The sequence below is a fragment of the Strongylocentrotus purpuratus genome, unplaced genomic scaffold, assembly GCF_000002235.5.
Source record: "Strongylocentrotus purpuratus isolate Spur 01 unplaced genomic scaffold, Spur_5.0 spur5_scaffold_6, whole genome shotgun sequence".
Taxonomy (NCBI): Eukaryota; Metazoa; Echinodermata; class Echinoidea; order Camarodonta; family Strongylocentrotidae; genus Strongylocentrotus; species Strongylocentrotus purpuratus.
Window position 1 is genome coordinate 54,635,702 of NW_022145612.1, and position 17,870 is coordinate 54,653,571.

The 17,870-nt window shown below is 41.1% G+C and overlaps 2 protein-coding genes across 5 annotated transcripts in view; one reads left to right on the forward strand and one right to left on the reverse strand.

The window, feature by feature from the left end:
• LOC576996 overlaps positions 1–8,213 on the reverse strand; it is a 38,071-nt gene extending 29,858 nt beyond the window's left edge. For 2 of the 4 annotated variants that reach the window (XM_031000445.1, XM_031000442.1), the window contains exons 1-2: positions 7,963–8,213; positions 462–614 (exon numbers count right to left, since the gene is read on the reverse strand). In XM_031000445.1, coding sequence (XP_030856305.1) covers positions 462–499 — 38 coding nt within the window. In that variant the 5' untranslated portion in view covers positions 500–614; positions 7,963–8,213. Of the gene's footprint in view, positions 1–461; positions 618–7,962 lie in introns of all 4 variants that reach the window. The other 2 variants (XM_031000444.1, XM_031000443.1) reach the window with 2 other exon arrangements.
• A 7,267-nt stretch (positions 8,214–15,480) lies between these two features.
• On the forward strand, positions 15,481–17,607 carry LOC587630 (protein HEXIM). The gene has a single exon (XM_003729470.3). The coding sequence runs from the start codon at positions 15,761–15,763 to the stop codon at positions 16,634–16,636; it is 876 nt and encodes a 291-aa protein (XP_003729518.2). The 5' UTR covers positions 15,481–15,760; the 3' UTR covers positions 16,637–17,607.
• Positions 17,608–17,870: the final 263 nt, after the last annotated feature.

The following is a 17,870-nucleotide window of genomic DNA, read 5'->3' on the forward strand; positions in this document are numbered from 1 at the left end:
CACCCAAATGTTGCATCGTTCAAAATGAGACATTCAAGTGATAGCACTTATGAGAAAGCTAACCTTCTGAATGTCAGCTTCTGGTAATATGCATTTTAGTCTCTGAATACTCACTGCCAACTAAAACATTCATCCTATTCTATCTCTTTGTTTGCTTGAAAGTATTTCTTGTTATGCACTTTTTATCTAATGACAAGGTGTTTTATAAAAGTAATATTGTTATTCATATTATCATAAATATCATCAAGAAAAAAAATTCAGACATTTTCTACAGTCTTTTGACACATCTAGCAAAATTCCAAGTATTGATGAGCTATTATCTTTCAGCCTATTAGTGAACTCCAATACATTATAGTGGGGTTAACTGATGATCTATACTAAATAAAAGGGCTAAAGATGAGGAAATAGTAGCAATTGTATCACAACCAAGACAATTTAAAAGATACTATTGATTGAATTACCCTTGGTTATGCCTTGGTGGGCCCCCTGCAGGATACATAGTTTGTGAGCTGTGGTCCTGTGGAGAGTGGTAGATGTCCTGATCTGCCTTAAGTCACTTTAATACCAGACCTGCACTTTGACGACCACTGCAGACGAATCAGTTGTTTAGGTTGCTGCTTTGAAAGGATAAAATGATGTGCCATGATATTCAACTTATCTGGGCAATAGGTTCTAAAATGACAATTTACTTTCTGAAGTCATATAAACTAATGCAGGCGTCACTCTGTGGCCTGGACCCCCCCTCCTCAGGTCATCACCTTTCTTCACCTGAGCCAATTATTTGTAACCTCAGGGTTTCACCATCACTTCATGTGCTTTACAAAAAACAAAGGCAAAGCATCACTCTTATCAGCAAATGTGTTAGTCCAGGCTTCACCCTTTGAATTATTTGCATAGGTGATGCTTCACTTTTGTCAGTTTTACATAGGTGAGGCTTCACTTGTGTCAGTTTTCCATAGGTGAGGCTTCACTTTTGTAAGTTTTCGGCCGGTCTGAAGCTTCACCACTGTTTCACCATACTGGCCATTTGCATAGTTCAAGCTTCACCACTGTTTCACCATATTGGCCATTACATATTTCAAGCTTCACGTTTTGAAATCAAGCTCCACCAATGTTTACTTATAATAGTAGACCATGACTGCAATGGTCTATAGTCATGATAGTAATTCCATACTGCTCAATAAGTACCAAGTCAACCAGTCAATCTCGCGAAAATATAGGCTAAGTTTTATGCACAGATTTCGTTAATAATCAATCGTAAAACAGGGTCGGAGTAGTACCGTCTCAAAATGATCGGAAAACTCTGAACTTTCTATTTTTTTTCAACTCACCTCGCAAAAACTTGGGGCCAAAACTTGGCACGATCTGCGCTGCGCATGCTGGGTACAATACCGACAGCTCGTAGGCTACTAGTCTCGTTTCCAGACTTGAGGCTGGCCTTTCAGGCACGTATACTGCGAATACTCACGCAACTAGTTATGTGTAGGAGACTAGTAGACTACTCGAAAACGATCTCGTGAAATCTCGAAATCAGTTTCGCTGGAGAAAAGTTCGGTGACCTCAGGACGATCACTCTGCGAGTGCATGAGTGACCGGAATAAAAATTAAATAGTTGTTTTGAAACGCACGATTTCGACATGATTTCGACATATTTTCGACGCGACCGGTAGTGGCTTCGATGTCACATCACCTGAACAAACAAGGCGACCGATTGGATTCGATGTCACATCACCAGAAAAAACAAATTACTCGTCAAAGCTTCACACATTTCATCAATTTGTATAGTAAAGCTTCACCCAATGAAGAAAAACAAACGTTAGGACTTCACTACAACAACAAATAGGTCAGGGTCAGGCTTAGGCGTCGAGTCGACGTCGATATTTGGCGACCTCTGAGGAGGGTGGGTCCAGGCCACAGAGTGACCCTTGCATAAGTCTATACATCTTAGTTCTTAAGACTACATATTTCTTTTATTCACAGTATAATTTTCACTTGGCTTGTGAATAGGTTTGTCGTTGACCCAACTGTATTTTCAAAAAGTGAACTGGTAGTGGTAGAATGTCAGCTTTAACTTAATTCATTAATATTAAGGGCAGCACAGAATGTTTAAGACTGACACACAAACAAGTATTCTCAAGGTCTAGATCTAGCTCATATTTCCGAGACAGCACAGCCGGTGCTCATGCTCAGACACATGCTCCAGCAATAATTCTAGACTGCTACTGTCTTTAGTTCTACATCAATTATTTTTCTTAATTTCTAGATCTATTCTAACAAGTTTTAGGTAGATCTAGAACTAGGCTTGATATAAATTCATCCCCAATGACAAAGCTGTAGGCCTACTGCCAATCAAGGTCATGGGCCTTGCAAACATGCTCTTACTTAGTCTTAGTTAGCCTATAATCTAGGCGGAGTGCCGAGCTTTTTTCTTTACTGCTAGACTAACCCTAAGCAGAACGTCTGATACGGCGAGACTACGAACCGTGAGTCGCAAAGCGGCTCACCGCCTATAATCACTGGTCTAGCTTTAGTCGTTGTTTTTTTATTATCGACCATGAATCCGTGGCAGTTTTTCGTACGAAAAAACCTCATGAATACGAAATGAACTCAACCAATCAGAAACACGTATGGAGAAGAGTCTATGCATATGCATATTATAAATCACGTGACATTACGTCATTTTCTTCATCCAAGATGGCGGGTAGTTCATGCGACGACGATCTTCTGCGAGAAAGTTTATCATATGCGGCCAACAAACTAGGCATTCCTAATGGAAAATTCAGAGAACTGCAGGAATCCGCTATTCGTAGCGTTATTGAAGCCGGCAGGGATATTTTTGTGGCATTACCTACTGGTTTTGGAAAGAGTGCAATATACCAAGCAATCCCCTTGTGCTGTGATTTTCTACGCGACCACGGATTCTATGATTGGTCGAACGCATAGAGATATATACTTAATAAGGCTAGAGTGCGGACTCGTCATACGCGCCCGTTCAAAGCTCTGTGCGCGCATGGAGCGCGGTCCGCCATTACTAAGGAGGGCACAACATCGAGAAATACCCGGATGTTCCCTTCGAAACTGTGCTACTGATATGCAATGTGAAGCTTCATTTTTCGGGTTGATTTATCGGTTTTCGAGTATGAAACGTTATAATTGTGGTACTTTGCATAATGCATGAACCCTACTCATGCCTCAGTCATGGTATCTGGTGTAGGTCAAGATTAATTACGGATGTTATGGTGAGGTAAAAGGGACACAAAAAGCTATTTATATTTCAGTATATCTTCAATTTTCATCCTCTTTGTCAATATAAAACTGCGATATTACGACATTAAATATTACTTGGCTTTCAACCAATAAGAATCGAGCATTTGGGACTTGTATTTGATATTTATGTCATGATATTAAACAAAGTTTTATGCTACAGGGCCAATGCCGGGGGCCAATGTCTTTCTAATTCAGTTATTATGAGAGCCAGGGTTTATTGATTTAAAACGCTTTAAAGGTAATATATTCATTTTATGTTTATGGCTATTATAAACAGATTGATACTTATAGATTTGGGATAGAGATGGGTATATAGATAGCTAGACACATAAATAGATGGATAGATAGATATAATATAGAAGGATAGGTAGATAATGGAAATGCAGATAAAGGACGATACTGAAGATAGGAAGAGGGGGAAGGAAAGAATTATAATAATAATAATAATAATATGGATATTTATATAGCGCCGGTATCCGCCAGCCAATGACGCTCATGGCGCTGTACATACACATTTATTTTTTAAAAATTATGTTATTTACTCATCCAATCATTCATCCATCCATCCCAACATTCTTTTTCTTCTTCTCTCACTCATTTTATATCAAATTCACACCATAATATGTCTTTCACCCATTCTCTATAAAATCTCTATTTTTGTCTGAAAGAATAATTCAATTTTTTTACACTATAAATATATATGAATATTATTTAAAAACAGCTGATCATTGATGTAATAATAATTTATTCACACCACTTTTTTTCTCCATAAATAATATTCTCCTTGATACAGTGTATTTCTTATTTTCTTCATCAACCAGTTTTAGAGAATAAACTTATAATTCAATTTGAAGAAAAAAATGAATAAATGAACCTTTTATTACCACACGGCACACGTGTGTTGATATTCTACATCATAGGCATTTAAGTTTTGACATTTTATCGGACATAATACTGCAATAATACATCACAATTGAAAGGACAGACATTGCAAAAACAACACCTCAGATTTTAGCCCCAAATTTACTGTCACGGATCATAGGCAACACTGTACACAACCACAACAAATTGATTCGCCACCTAAGACAAGCATTACACATCCAAAACCGCCACAATAACTCCCAAAACATAAATGTCAGGAGGCCAATGTCTATGTGTCAAGATGTCAGCGATAACAAACACTTTATTAACTAGTCTTGGCTCCAAGCGCACGCAGGCGTGTCACATTTACTAATAATACAAAGACATTTCATCGAGTAATAAATGCAAACCAGAAATAGTAATTGAGCATATATATTCCAAGTCACCTGTATTGCTATAAAGAACTATAATTGAAGAGACTTACATCTCAGGATACTGCACTACACTATTCAGTGAAACCTCATAGTAACATGGTCTTTTTATTTGACATCATTATTCATCAGGTATAATAATAAATTTGAAACTGATTACCCTCAAATGTACACAGTAGATACAACAAGCCAAAGAGTGCACAATCTTATGGGTTTACATCTAGTGACATTATTCCATATAATTTTTCTGTTATCAAATCTCTTCAAAAGCAGTTTTCCATTTTGGAACAAAATTCAAATCTATGTACAAAACGATCTATGGGTGTGTATATGGTGTGCATTACACAGGCTTTTCAATTGCCACACATCTGTGAATTCTTCTCGTTTATTGAAAATGGGCTCACTTGATGTGAATTTCATGCTTTTCATCTTTAATGATGTAAATCACTTGGTTGAGAGCAATCCAGACAATGTTATAAAAAAGGTCTACATGTTTATCTCAGGTTATCCATACTGTACCTGCAGAATCAAAGCACATGTAGAGTGCAAATAATTTGCAAAAATTATAGCAACTGAATCAGATACAGCAGGTACAATCATGAAGCTTATAGAGTAAATATTCAAATACAGTGTACCTCACAACAACCCAAAATTCAAGTACATTTTGTTTAACCCCTAATGTAATCAACTCTTCTAAGTTCCACTTTAGTTTGCCTTTGTGTAAAGTTAACAAACAGAAAATTATGGTTAGGTTGTGCAACTGTCACAATGTGTCCCACAGGGAAAAAATTAATATTTATTTTTCGGGGGCTACTGTCCGAGCCCGCCTGAATAAAAATAACACTCTAAAATTTGTTTTGGTTTGAAGTCTATGCAAATTTACGGGGGCTCTTTTCTGATTTTCAGGGGCTCTTTTGGGCATTTCAGGGGCCAATTCGCCCTGAGCCCCCGTGTATTTTTTTAACTGGTGTCCCAAAATTTTTATTTCATTACACATGACAGAACAAAAGTCTCAGATTGTTCTGTTTTTTTAAAAGATTATTGAAAGCTCTCTCCAGTTTTAAACGGCTTCACAGTCAATCATCCAGTGGATAAGCTATGCAAACAAGAGGCAAAATATAAAAGACCGATCTGTCTTTGTAGTTTGTACGAATGCAGTTCTATGTTTTGTTTTGTTTTTCCTGAAAATGCGTTCTCTCCAAAGTTGTGTTGAAGTAGGTCAAGCTGATCCTGGCTAATGAGCTTGCTTTCATGGACTTCCTGCAAGAGAGTCCTGGTTTTTCCATCTCTCCTGTTTACCTTGTTTCACCACTTTAAGCTGTTTCTTGGCATCCTGCACTTGCTGTCTGGTTATATTCAGTTTCTAATCAACTCAGACAGAAAAAGAATAGTCATGTTCTTTTGTAATGTCATAGGGTTTCTTTGGAGGCACGGGAACACTTTCGGATGTTGTACATGGTTTTGCTGGGAGTCTTGAGCCATGGGTTTGTTTATAGGGAGGATGTCCAGGAAAGACAGTAGGCACAGCTCTAGGAATGAGATGTGGTGTGTAACATCCTTTCCTCTCTTGAGTGTATTCCTGCATTACAATAAAAGCAAATGGAAACAATAATGAGTTTTTTCTCATAACATGACAATTGTTCTACTATTCATGCTATTTCATGTGATTTTTAAGACTGAAACTGAAAGCAGCTTCCAGCCAAATAAATAAAATAATAATGATGTCAGCAAGTCATAAGCAAATTTGATAGAAAAAGTGTAGTGTGCGGTGGGATTTTTAGGCTAGCCTAGCCTAGTTGGATAACTCCTGTGATGTGAAATATGGCAGGCTAGCCTGGCTTAGACCAAAAGCTTCAGTCTCAATATCGTTGGTTGTTCTACTGAGACTGCGTCTGGCTCCACTAGACCTCTGATTATATTATGGGGAATGTCAACAAATGTCAGTTTTATTAAAGAAATGACCCATATCAGACGGTTATTTCTGTCTAACCTGGCTTTGCCTTTCGGGCTTTAGAAATTAGAGACTAGAGTTTAGATCTAGAGTCTAGAGTCTAGATTCTAGATCTAGATCTAGAGTCTAGTCTAGTTAAAATATAAAGAAGTTGACATTTGATTTTTATCTTGAAATTAGATAAGATAAAAGTAATTATTTCATTTTATTCTAGACTTTTCTTTAATAGAATCAAGCTCATGGAGTTATATTTCCGAGTTGGACTCTCTGGCTCTTAGAGTTGCGAGCGACTCCAGCGCAGGAGAATTTTCCCATCACCATCCCCAGAACCTTAACCCATGCCTGCCCCAGCCCGGCAGGCGTGGACTGGCGCGCTCCGCTGCTGCAGGAGCTGCGGTGGCTTGTCATGAGACAACCCGGGTACAGACTACAGCTACAGTCACTGCATAAACTACATTTTTAGCTCTAAAATCTCTTTATTAATCAACATAACATTAAAGAAGAACTTACTTGCGAATATTATGCAGTTCCCTTTCTTTCTTCGGTTCGAACATCCAAATGCAACGCACGAACCTGGCTTCTCCAGTTTTTTCCACGTATGTTGTGCACAGTATCTTGTTGGGTCGTTCGTTTTTCTGCCCTCCTTAGTAATGGCGGCCAACGCTCCAGGTCAACACAGCAATTTGAGCGAGTACGCCCTCTAGCGTTAGTAGTATATATCTCTATGGTCGAACGTAACATAGGTGTACCTTATTTGGTAGGGCTGTTGAATGATTCATAGATCCGCCATTTTGAATATAGACCCTAGACTATATGAATATTGATTAGCTAGACCAGTGATTATAGGCGGTGAGCCGCTACGCGACTCACGGTTCGTAGTCTCGCCGTATCAGACATTCTGCTTAGGGTTGGTCTAGCAGCAAAGAAAAAAGCTCGGCACTCCGCCTAGATTATAGGCTAAGTCTTAGTTAGAGTTAGATCTAGACTTAATAAGAATTGAATAGATCTAGTCTAGTCTAGATCTAGAATTTAGTCCTGAAACAATATTTGATAACATAATCAGTTCTCACTAGAATCAGTGCAAAACGGGTTACAGTTGCACTTGCAGATCTCTTGTTCATGTGATTTTCAATCGAAATTGCAAGTAAAATTCTAGGGTCTAGACTAGTCTAGAGGTCCAGACTAACTGTTAGATCTATCGCCCGGCTATCGCATCTCGACAACCATGAAATTGAAAAAGATGAACAAGTCAATGCTTCTTACAATACTATGAATATATATATAACACTAACATGCTTGAATTATCATCATATCAAATTATCAAAATATGATCGGAGTAGTTTAGTTTAGAGCCTAGATCTTTTCTAGACCACGGCTAGGTAAAAGATGCGATCTCGACCCTCCGCCCGGCCAGCACCGCTCCGGTATTCAATACCCGTAGGCCGTACTCACCCCTCAAAATGAAAATGTAAGTTCTTGATGACTTGAATCTTGATTCCGCTTCCAGGACCGTTTCCGATTCAAACAGCCTGTCAATAAAGACAAATGATACCCTTTCACTTTAAAAATTTCATCGTCAAATCACAGCATCAGTGCTAAACATGAGTTGAGTTGAGGACGTATTTGCACAATCAATTTAATTAAGAAAATCATGTAAGAAGATTGTACCAAGAGAGAGAAAGTGGTGCACCGGTTCAGTACCGTTTGTGTAGTAGAGATCCAAGCGCGCGTAGGAACCACGTGCACATAATAAATGACAGTAGGGTGACATGAGTAGACGGGGGTATCAGAAGAAGAGAGCTCTCATCCTCGGGTATGATCATGATTAAATAATAACAATTCATTTCTTGCAATCAAAAGATACATGCACTTTTTCCAGGGTTTTGCATTTTTAGAGTGCATGGACTTAATAATGTATACATTCTTTAAACTTGATAAGAAGATAGGCCCCATAAAGACAAAACATCAGGCTTTGTATTAATTTGTATTAGAAAATTAGGTCCCACAAGCTAGAATGGCTTGTCAGTATAATTACTACAAATTATAAAGAAAGTGCCAACGGTCAACAAAAATGTTGTCTGAATATCTTTCTGTCCTCTTGTTATTTGTATATCTTTCTATTTCTTCCTTCCTCCCCCCTTTTTTTTTTGGGGGGGGGGGCGGCATGCCCCCCTGAAGGGCCCCTCTCTCGTCAGTACTTGTAGTTTGATTGACCCTCTACCATGTAACATGTTTGACCGACCAGTGATCTTTTTTTATTTTATAAGAAAACTGCAAACCGCTTTTTTGCGATTTTCCACGTTGAATTTGTATTACATATTCGTGTTGCATACCTGATGTGGAGATTGGGATGAAAGGGTCATGTATGCCAGGATTTTCCGATAGGGGGCCGCGGGGGGGGGGGGGGGCATAAATATAAAAATTACACATACCGTTATTTTATAATAATGACAAGGTCATTATTAACACACCACACCGGTACCTTCAACCCGGCCCCCCCCCCCCCCCCCCCCCCACTCAGTGTTATTTAGGGTACGCATATGCTCGTACCCTCTTTTTGAAAGCACCCCCTATCTGAGGACTGCCAACATTTCCGAACCCCCCTTTCGCGGGCTTTTTGCGGGCTTTTCCTGCCTTGGAGACCCCCCTAAATCAGAAAAAATGCTCAATGTACCCCCCTAAATTCGGAATAATTTCTCAGGAGTCCAAAGAGATGAGAGAAAAAAAGAAAACACCCCCTTTTTAAAGAAATCTCCGGGTGAAAAGTCAAATACACCCCCTTTTTTTACAAATCTCGGGCCGGACTTTGTCGCACGAAAAGTACCCCTTTACCGACATTTTGGCAACACGCATGCGGTCATTCCGACCTCTGAGTGGGGGGGCCGGGACCTTCAAGCAGGCACAATAATATTTTGGAAAAGGGGTATAAGGCTCACGTCACGTCTCTTGTCCTATCAACATTCCCTCACGGTTTTTAAGTTATACAATTTTTGACTTTTTCATCGGGGGGGGGGGGGGCTGAAGCCTTTTGCCCGGAAAAAGCAATTTTCTGGTTCCAAAAGTTGGTGAATGGGCGAGCAACAATTTGAGCATGTATTTTGTGAAAGTGTTATTTATCACCAAAATATACGAGAAAAGGAATAAAAATTGCATAATGTTGGTGATTTTTAATTTTTCGGGAAAGGCTATATTCCCATCCCGCATTATTCGAATCTTCTCTCTTTAAAGCAAGCGCGTAGCTAGGATTATATTTTAGGGGGCATACACAGTGAGCACGCTCCCTGGGGGGGGGGGGGGTGCAAGAAGAGGGAGTTTCATTAAATAATTAGAGAAAGAAGAGCAATTCATTGTACCGTTCTCGACTCTTAATCCCTGTCTAAATTCAGTTTCCCCCCTACCGCGCAAGTTTTGACGTTTCATTATTAGAGAAAGAAGAGAATTCGGTACCATTCTCGACTCTTGATCCTTGTCTGAATTCAGTCCCCCCCCCCCCCCCTCCCCTTCCCTCCTGCGCAAAGCGCGAAAGCTTTGACGTTTCATTAAATTATAAGAGAAAGGAGAGAATTCGTTGTACCATTCTCGACTCTTGATCCTTTGTCTGAATTCAGTTTTCCCCTCCCGTGCGAAGCGCGGAAGCTTTGACGTTTCTTTTAATTATTAGAGAAGAAGACGATTCGTTGTACCATTCTCGACTCTCAATCCTTGTCTCAATTCAGTTTCCCACGTCCCGCGCAAGTCACGGGAGCTTTGGCGTTTATTATAGAGAAAGAGGAAGGGGAGGGGGCAGGCGCGTAGCCAGGGGGGCGGTGGGGGCGGTCGCCCCCCCCCCCAAAAAAAAAAAAAACGCCGGCCAAAAAAAAAAGAGAGAGAAAGAGGAGAAAACAAAAGAGGATGTAGGAAGAAAAAGGGAAAAGGAGTCGAGAACGGTACAACGAATCATCAAAGCTTCCGCGCTTCGCGCGGGAAGGGGGAACTGAGTTCAAATTTAGGATTAAGGGTCGGGAAAGTTACAACGAATCGTCTTCTTTCTCTTATAATTTAATGAAACGTCAAAACTTCGCACGAGAGGGGGGGGAACAGAATTCAGACAATGATTAAGAGTCGAGAAAGGTACAACGAATCGTCTTCTTTCTCTAATAATTTAATAAAACGTCAAAGCTTCGCGTGCAGGGACTAAGTTCAGACAAGGATTATGAGTCGAGAAAAGGACAACGAATCGTCTTCTTTCAAAGCTTCCGCGCTTCGCGCGGGAGGGGGACTGAGTTCAAATTTAGGATTAAGGGTCGGGAAAGTTACAACGAATCGTCTTCTTTCTCTTATAATTTAATGAAACGTCAAAACTTCGCACGAGAGGGGGGGGGGAACAGAATTCAGACAATGATTAAGACTGGAAATTAGGTACAACGAATCGTCACTTTTCTCTAATATTTTGATGAAACGTCAAAGCTTCGCGCGAGAGGGGGGAGGAACTGAATTCAGACAAGGATTATGATTCGAGAAAGGTACAACGAATCGTCTTCTTTCAAAGCTTCCGCGCTTCGCGCGGGAGGGGGGAAACTCCCCCCTCCTTGCACCCTTCCCCCTAGGGAGCGCGCTTCGCGCGCTCTGTAAGTGATATTTTGCGTGTTCATTACCACCCCCCTAAAATGAAATCCTGGCTACGCGCTTGGGAGGGGGGGGGGGGGACTGAATTCAGACAAGGATCAAGAGTCGAGAATGGTACCGAATTCTCTTCTTTCTCTAATAATGAAACGTCAAAACTTTCGCTCTGCAGTTCTCGACTTGTCTGAATTTTCAAAAAGTTTCTTTGTCTGTTGCTTTTTCTTCCTATACGTCCTCTTACTTCTCTCTCTCTCTCTCTCTCTCTCTCTCTCCCCCCTCCCCCCCCCCCCCCCCTCCTGGGTACGCGCCTGCTTTAAAGGGAAAATGAAAGAATCATGTGAGAGCTAATAATGTTAGTAGAAATGAAGAGAAAAAAAAGAAAAAGATCTATTGAACCAACCATGAATAAGTTTTCACGAAGTGACGGTAGTGAGGAAAATCGTAACGCAAAGTGAATGCAATTTTTTTTCACTACCGTCACTTCGTGAAAACAGCGACGAATTAATCAATAAATCAATGCTGAAATTATGCATTCTAGAAATCCCCAAGCCCATTATGTACGTTCTTTCCGCTGTATTTCTTTCTAGCTATATTTCTAAATTTCCTGGGGGAGTTTCCCCCAATCCGGCCCAGGATCGCCGCCCCTGTCCATGGTTACTATCTATCAGGGGCGGGCGTCTACAAAGGGGGGGGGGGTGGGGGTGCAACACCCCCCCCCCCCACCTGTCAGGATATTGTCGGTAAAATTGCGCTGCATGCCGTCGGGAAAAAAGAGAAAAGGGGGTGGAAAAAAGAGAGGGAAAGGGAAAGAAAAGAAAAAAAGAAAACGAAAAGAAAAGAAAGAAAGGATAAGAAAGGAAAGAAAGGAAAAGAAAGGAAAGAAAAGAGAGAAAGAGCGAGTAAAAAATAAAAGAGGGAGGAGAGGAAAGAAAGAAAAAGAATGAAAGGAAAGGAAAGGAAAACGATATTCTTGCTCGATCTTCGTGTACTCAATGCAGAAGTTTGAAGTCGGTGAGATGACTTGTATTGTCGGTCTGCCGACAAGTTTTTTCCCCTATTACGAACTGTGTCTTTTTATCCGCTGTGACGACTTCGAGAGTGACTACAACTACAATCCTTGTATTTTCCTATAGTTTCCTATAATATCAGCTAAAGAAATCAGAGGGTTAAAATTTTCGGGGAAACTAAATTCAAACAAGGAATAAGAGTCAACAGCGGTACGACGAATCGTCTTCCTTTCTCTATATTTTGATGAAACGCTAAAATTTCGCGCTTCGCGCGGGAGGGGAAAACTTCATTTAGAAGAGTCGAGAACAGTACAACGAATCGTCTTCTTTCTCTAATAATTTAATGAAACGTCAAAACTTCCGCGCTTGCGCGGGAGGGGGAGAACTGAATTCAGTTAAGGATTAAGGGTCGAGAACAGTACACCGAATCGTCTGCTTTTTCTCATAATTTAATGAAACGTCAAAGCTTCCGCGCATTGCGCGGGAGGTAGAGAAACTGAATTCAGATAAGGATTAACAGTCGAGAACGGTAATTTGAAGATATTGGGACATCTAATTTTGTCGGTAATTGGTGGCTAGTTTTGTCGGTAATCGTTGGCCTCTACACCCCCCCCCCCCCCCCCCCCCCCACTGAAAAAGGTCTAGCGACGCCCCTGGTTACTATACCAACATGAGTTCAAATACAAGCACAAGCGAGTTGGCACGAGCTGAAGCCAAATGAAGAGTTCTGAAGCGGCCCCTCTACGGTACCGTTAATTTAAAATTTGACCTTTGAGTATAGCTTCCATTTAAAAGACGTCCAAAATATTGTGCCCTTTTCAAATTTTCATCAAAGAGCGATGACTTTTGTAGCGCAGGGGACGAATCCGCGGCTCAAGAATTATGCGGCCGGTCGGGCCCCTCTATTCAATAACGTTTCCCAAGGCTTCTTGAATGACCCCAAATCTCCCGATTACATTTTTTTTCTTATTCGTCGCTACTGTCAGTAAGTGTCATTTCTTTTTCTTTCTCCCTTTCTCACCCGGCTTTTCTCCCCCCCCCCCCCCCCCACTCAGTGTTATTTAGAGTACGCGTATAATTTTATGCATGTTCCCTCTCTTTGAAAGCACATTATCTCCGGTGTGTAAAGTCAGTGCGGGCCGGATTTTTGTGTATTACGGGCCGGCTTTGTTGCGTAAAAAGTAACCTTTACCAGAGGTTTTGGGAACACGAGTGCAGTCCCTTCGACTCCGGAGTGGGAGGGGGGGGGGGGGGGGGGGGGGGGGGGGGGGGGGGGGGGGGGGCTTTCTTCTTTTTCTTTTCTCCTTTTATCTCTCTCTTTCTTTGTTTCTTTTCTCTTCTCTTTCCTCTTCTCCTTTCTTTTCTTTTCTCTTTTTTTCTTCTTCTTTTCTTCCTCTTTTTTTTTCATTCCTTTTTTTTTTTCGCCGCCAATAGGGAGGCCGCGGTCGTTTCGGCCCCCCTGGATCCGCCACTGCATGCTGCAGGATGGGCGCCAGCTTACTGATCTCGATTATGTTACATTTTTCTTTTTTCTGTAGAGATCAGGGGCGAAAACCAGGATGACAATGCCCGAAAAAGCCTTCGCGCTAAAATTATGAGCAGCGGCGCTTGAAACGGGGCTGGGGTGCGGGGCATCAGCCCCATCCGGGCATCCACTGACCACTTTTATCACAATCCGAAGAGAATAACTCCTCCTGTGACACAAAAAGTGCCGCCTGTCTAGTAAGAAAATATCCTTCGCGATGAATTACGTATCGAAATAGCATCCATGTCAAAACAAAGTCCTTTCTAAGATTTAGGCAGGCCAATGAGGGGGGATGGGGAGGGGTTCGGGCAGTTCTTCCAATACAGACCCCTTCAACATTTACACGGGTCTTATCACTGACCTTGCATTTCCTGTACGCGTTATTGATCTGCATTCTCTAGCACTTGTAAAAGCCTGTATATCCAAATTTCCAATAACATGGAACCCCCCTCGGGCCCCTCCTCATTTTCGAAAAAAGAGGACATATTTTTTTTGTCCCAAAATGTGAAAAATTGGCCGATCGATATTTCGTTTCGTTGGAGGGGGGGGGGTAAGGTCAGCTTTTTAAGGTCACCCATTATAGGACAATTTGTTATTTATTTTAATTAGAAAAACAAACAAAAAATCAACAAAGGGGGGGGGGGGGTCCCCCAAAACACACACATAAACAAAAGTTAAAGGGGGGGTTCAACCCTAACACCCCCCCCCCCTGCCTACGCGCCTGCAAGTGCTACCCACCCGTGTCCATCAACCTGAAAAGGTAGGCCGAAATATTGACCGGCGCGATTTTTTTTTCAAATTTACGGGGGCAAAACAAAATTAGGGCTCCTTACCCCCTCCCACCCCCCCTCCTTCGCTTATTCACCTGCTGGCTGTTTCGCCGCTAAATATTTTCTCACGAATTGGGCTCCCTCTTTGGCCCCCTCCCCCTCCCCTGCCGTCGGCTGGATCCGCACCTGCCCACCCCCCCCCCCCCTCCCCTTGCTCCCCTTTCCCTCCCCTGCGGGCGTTCACGTCGCGGTCCCTAGCTGGCAGATGAAACTTTCATCTGTGAATCCTTCAACCACACTACTCAAGTTATATTATTAGTAATTAACTATCACAACCCCGCCCCCCCCCCCCCCCCCCCCCCACTCCGAGAACGGACGGACCCCATGCGTGTTGCCAAAATGTCCTTTTCGTAACAAAAGAAAAAGGTCGACCCGTATTGACTTTAAACACCGGACTTTTGCTGAAAAGGGGGGGGGGGGGGTCAGTTGGAACACGCATATGCGTACCCTTAATAACACTGAGTGGGGGGGGGGGGGGGCCGGGATCACAACCAAGTGGAGCTCTGGACTGGACTTGTGTAGTGACTCGATATAATAGAAGAAGATAGCTTTATACTCGCGACTGAGCTGACAAGTAAACTGAGCTTGAGCAGCACAAAAAGACAGAAAGTCAAGAATCAGCATGTAGAAGTACACGCCCCCTTTTTGGCAACCTGTAAACAACATTGCTATATCCGTTCGCCTCATATCTCTCAATAATGTTATCACAAGACACAAGGGGATAAACAAGTTTAGTTATATATTATACTCATGACATTAATCTTAATGTATATGTGTGTGTGTTCTTGTGTGAATGTGTTACTGTTTACCAATGTTAGTCTTGAATGTCAAATCAGCTTTCAAATTCAGCATATTGCGATCGAAATGACAGAAACTACTTTGTTTATATCCAGCTGATGCGTAGTCACATTTGCAAAGGTTCGGCTATTCGCTGCTCCCGAGCCGTACATGAAGTTACCTAATATTGCTCTTCATGCAAAACTATGCCGCTAGCTAGCCCTTTGAGCTAGCCCCGACTCGGGGCAGGGTGGCGAGCGCATGCACGATGCATGCGATTCGAATGGATTCATATGTAGCGCTATTGCAAGCTACGAGATTAAGATCAGCGAAATTAGCACTGTTCGGGTATACTTCCACAGAATGCAACTGAAACGAGCATGTCTTCTACCTTTATTGCTATTAAAGTGGTTTGCTGTGTGTCAGTTACAGTCTTGGTTTGCTTCAATTCATCGGACTTATTGTAAATTCGATACAGTGTCAGGTTGATATTGGAAAAGCTACGTATTATGAACAAAAGACCGCCAACATTTTTTGGTGAACTTGAAAGTATGGACGGTGACGACGAGCGCTCGGATCGAAGCGCAAGCCCGCGAACTATTGGACAGGAAACCGTTGTCCCGCATTCTGAAAGGAGAACTCGAGTGAGTACGAACCTTGCCCGGGCCCCGAGAACAAGGCGGAAAGTGACAATGGCGGTCGAAAGTGTCCAGCATATTCCGCAGTCACGGACGCACCATGGTCAGCAAGTGCTTAGAAATATGCAAGATGCTAATGATCAGGATGGCAATGGGAATGATAAATCTAGGAAAAGAAGACGTCCGCGAAGGAAAAACCGTAAATGGAAGCCATACACCCAGCTCAGTTGGGAAGAACGCCAGCAGCGCGACGAAGAGGAGTCCCGGCGGGCATCTCTCAAGCGAGCCAACCGTCCTACCCCGTACAACACCACTCAGTTTCTCATGGAGGACCATAAAGTTGTTACCCCAGACCTTAGCAATATGGGAGCATTTGACGAGAACCATGATGTGAATCTTTCATCCTCGGATGAGGTGCTAGAGAATGAGAATGAAGAATATCTTGTTCGAAACTTCACAGCTGTTTATGACGAAGTCCAATCGGAAAGGTTGCAGCAAATGTCAAAGGAACAATTGGTGAATGAAGTTTTGGAGCTGTCAAAGAAAGTTTCAGAGTTAGAGCAGATTTTGCGGCCAGGCAGTGGAGGAGGAGGAGAAGGCAAGCTGTCAAGTGAAGAGAGTGAAGGACATTTGGATGACGCCACACGTTCCAGACTACAAAGTGTTAATGAACTAGAAGAAAAAGTCGAGAAACTGAAGGAGGAAAATAAGCGATTAAGAACAGCAAGCTATACTGATAAGGAATGATAGTGATACCTGTGTTCTGTTTTCTGTTCATTTACATTGTGTATTATGTTTGTTTTGATTCTGTCATTGAAACCAAAATGAAAAAACAAGATCTCACATGCCGAAACAATGAAAAAAGACCTAAGTCTCGTATAATACTAGACAGTAGACAAAACTCTACCTGTTATAACACCATCTTTTCATTTCCTCTAAATTTGAACAAAAATGGGCAGTGCCAGTTTTACTACTAATAATAGGTATCCATTGCCAAATTTACTTGTAGTTCTTCAACTATAGATTGAATTTAGTAAGTGACAAAGTTGGCCAAAATAAATCATAATAAAGGCTTTTCCCTTGAATATTGTTGCTATTCAGAAATTATTGAAAAGAAATTGATAAACTACTAAAAACACTTTGCAGACAAAAAAACTTGTTTTTAGTGACATTATTAATTTTTAGAATGTGTAAAGAAATGTTTAAATTTATCAATAGTAGCGCACAGACCCTTGTATTTGATAGTACTAAATTTATCTTAAAACTTTTATTTTGCTGAATTGAATGATTTTTATCCCATTTTTCAAGACATTCACATTATATTCTTAATACATGACAACCCATGATATCATAGTTTACATACATGTATTTAAGTACATTTAGACAAATTCTTAAATACACATGAATTATGTTTGTTGGATAATCATGTACTGGTAGCTTCTCATTGGAATAGTCTCTCACTATTGTCTTGGCACTGTTACATGCCTGCAAATTGTTTTCTATCCCTTTGGTCAAGTACTGATTGATCAGTTGCACAATGTATTGATATATTGTTAACTTTGTAAACTGTTCCACAATAATGTTTCCTTTGTAATGTACAATTTTGTAAACCTCTAATTCAATACTCCTTGAACCAAACTTAATTGCTGCCAAAACTTGTGTTTAAGAAGGAGATCAATTGAGATTAAAATAAAATCAATTTTCATGACAGTATTTCATAAAGTACTTCATTTCTGTTTTTCATTTCGATTCAGTTGAACCAACATTTTTGCAGTCATTTAAAGATTATTATAAATATCTGTTTTGTGCTGTTATAATTGAGCCAGACAATGAATTGAATTTTTTAAATCATGTTGATTTCTCTTCTTTTTTTTTTCTTGATATATCTTGATTTTGTTAGATACGGTTTGAATTATTGTGGCCCCTCTCCAAATAATGTTAGTAATAATGATAACAACAACAAACAACAACAACAATGATT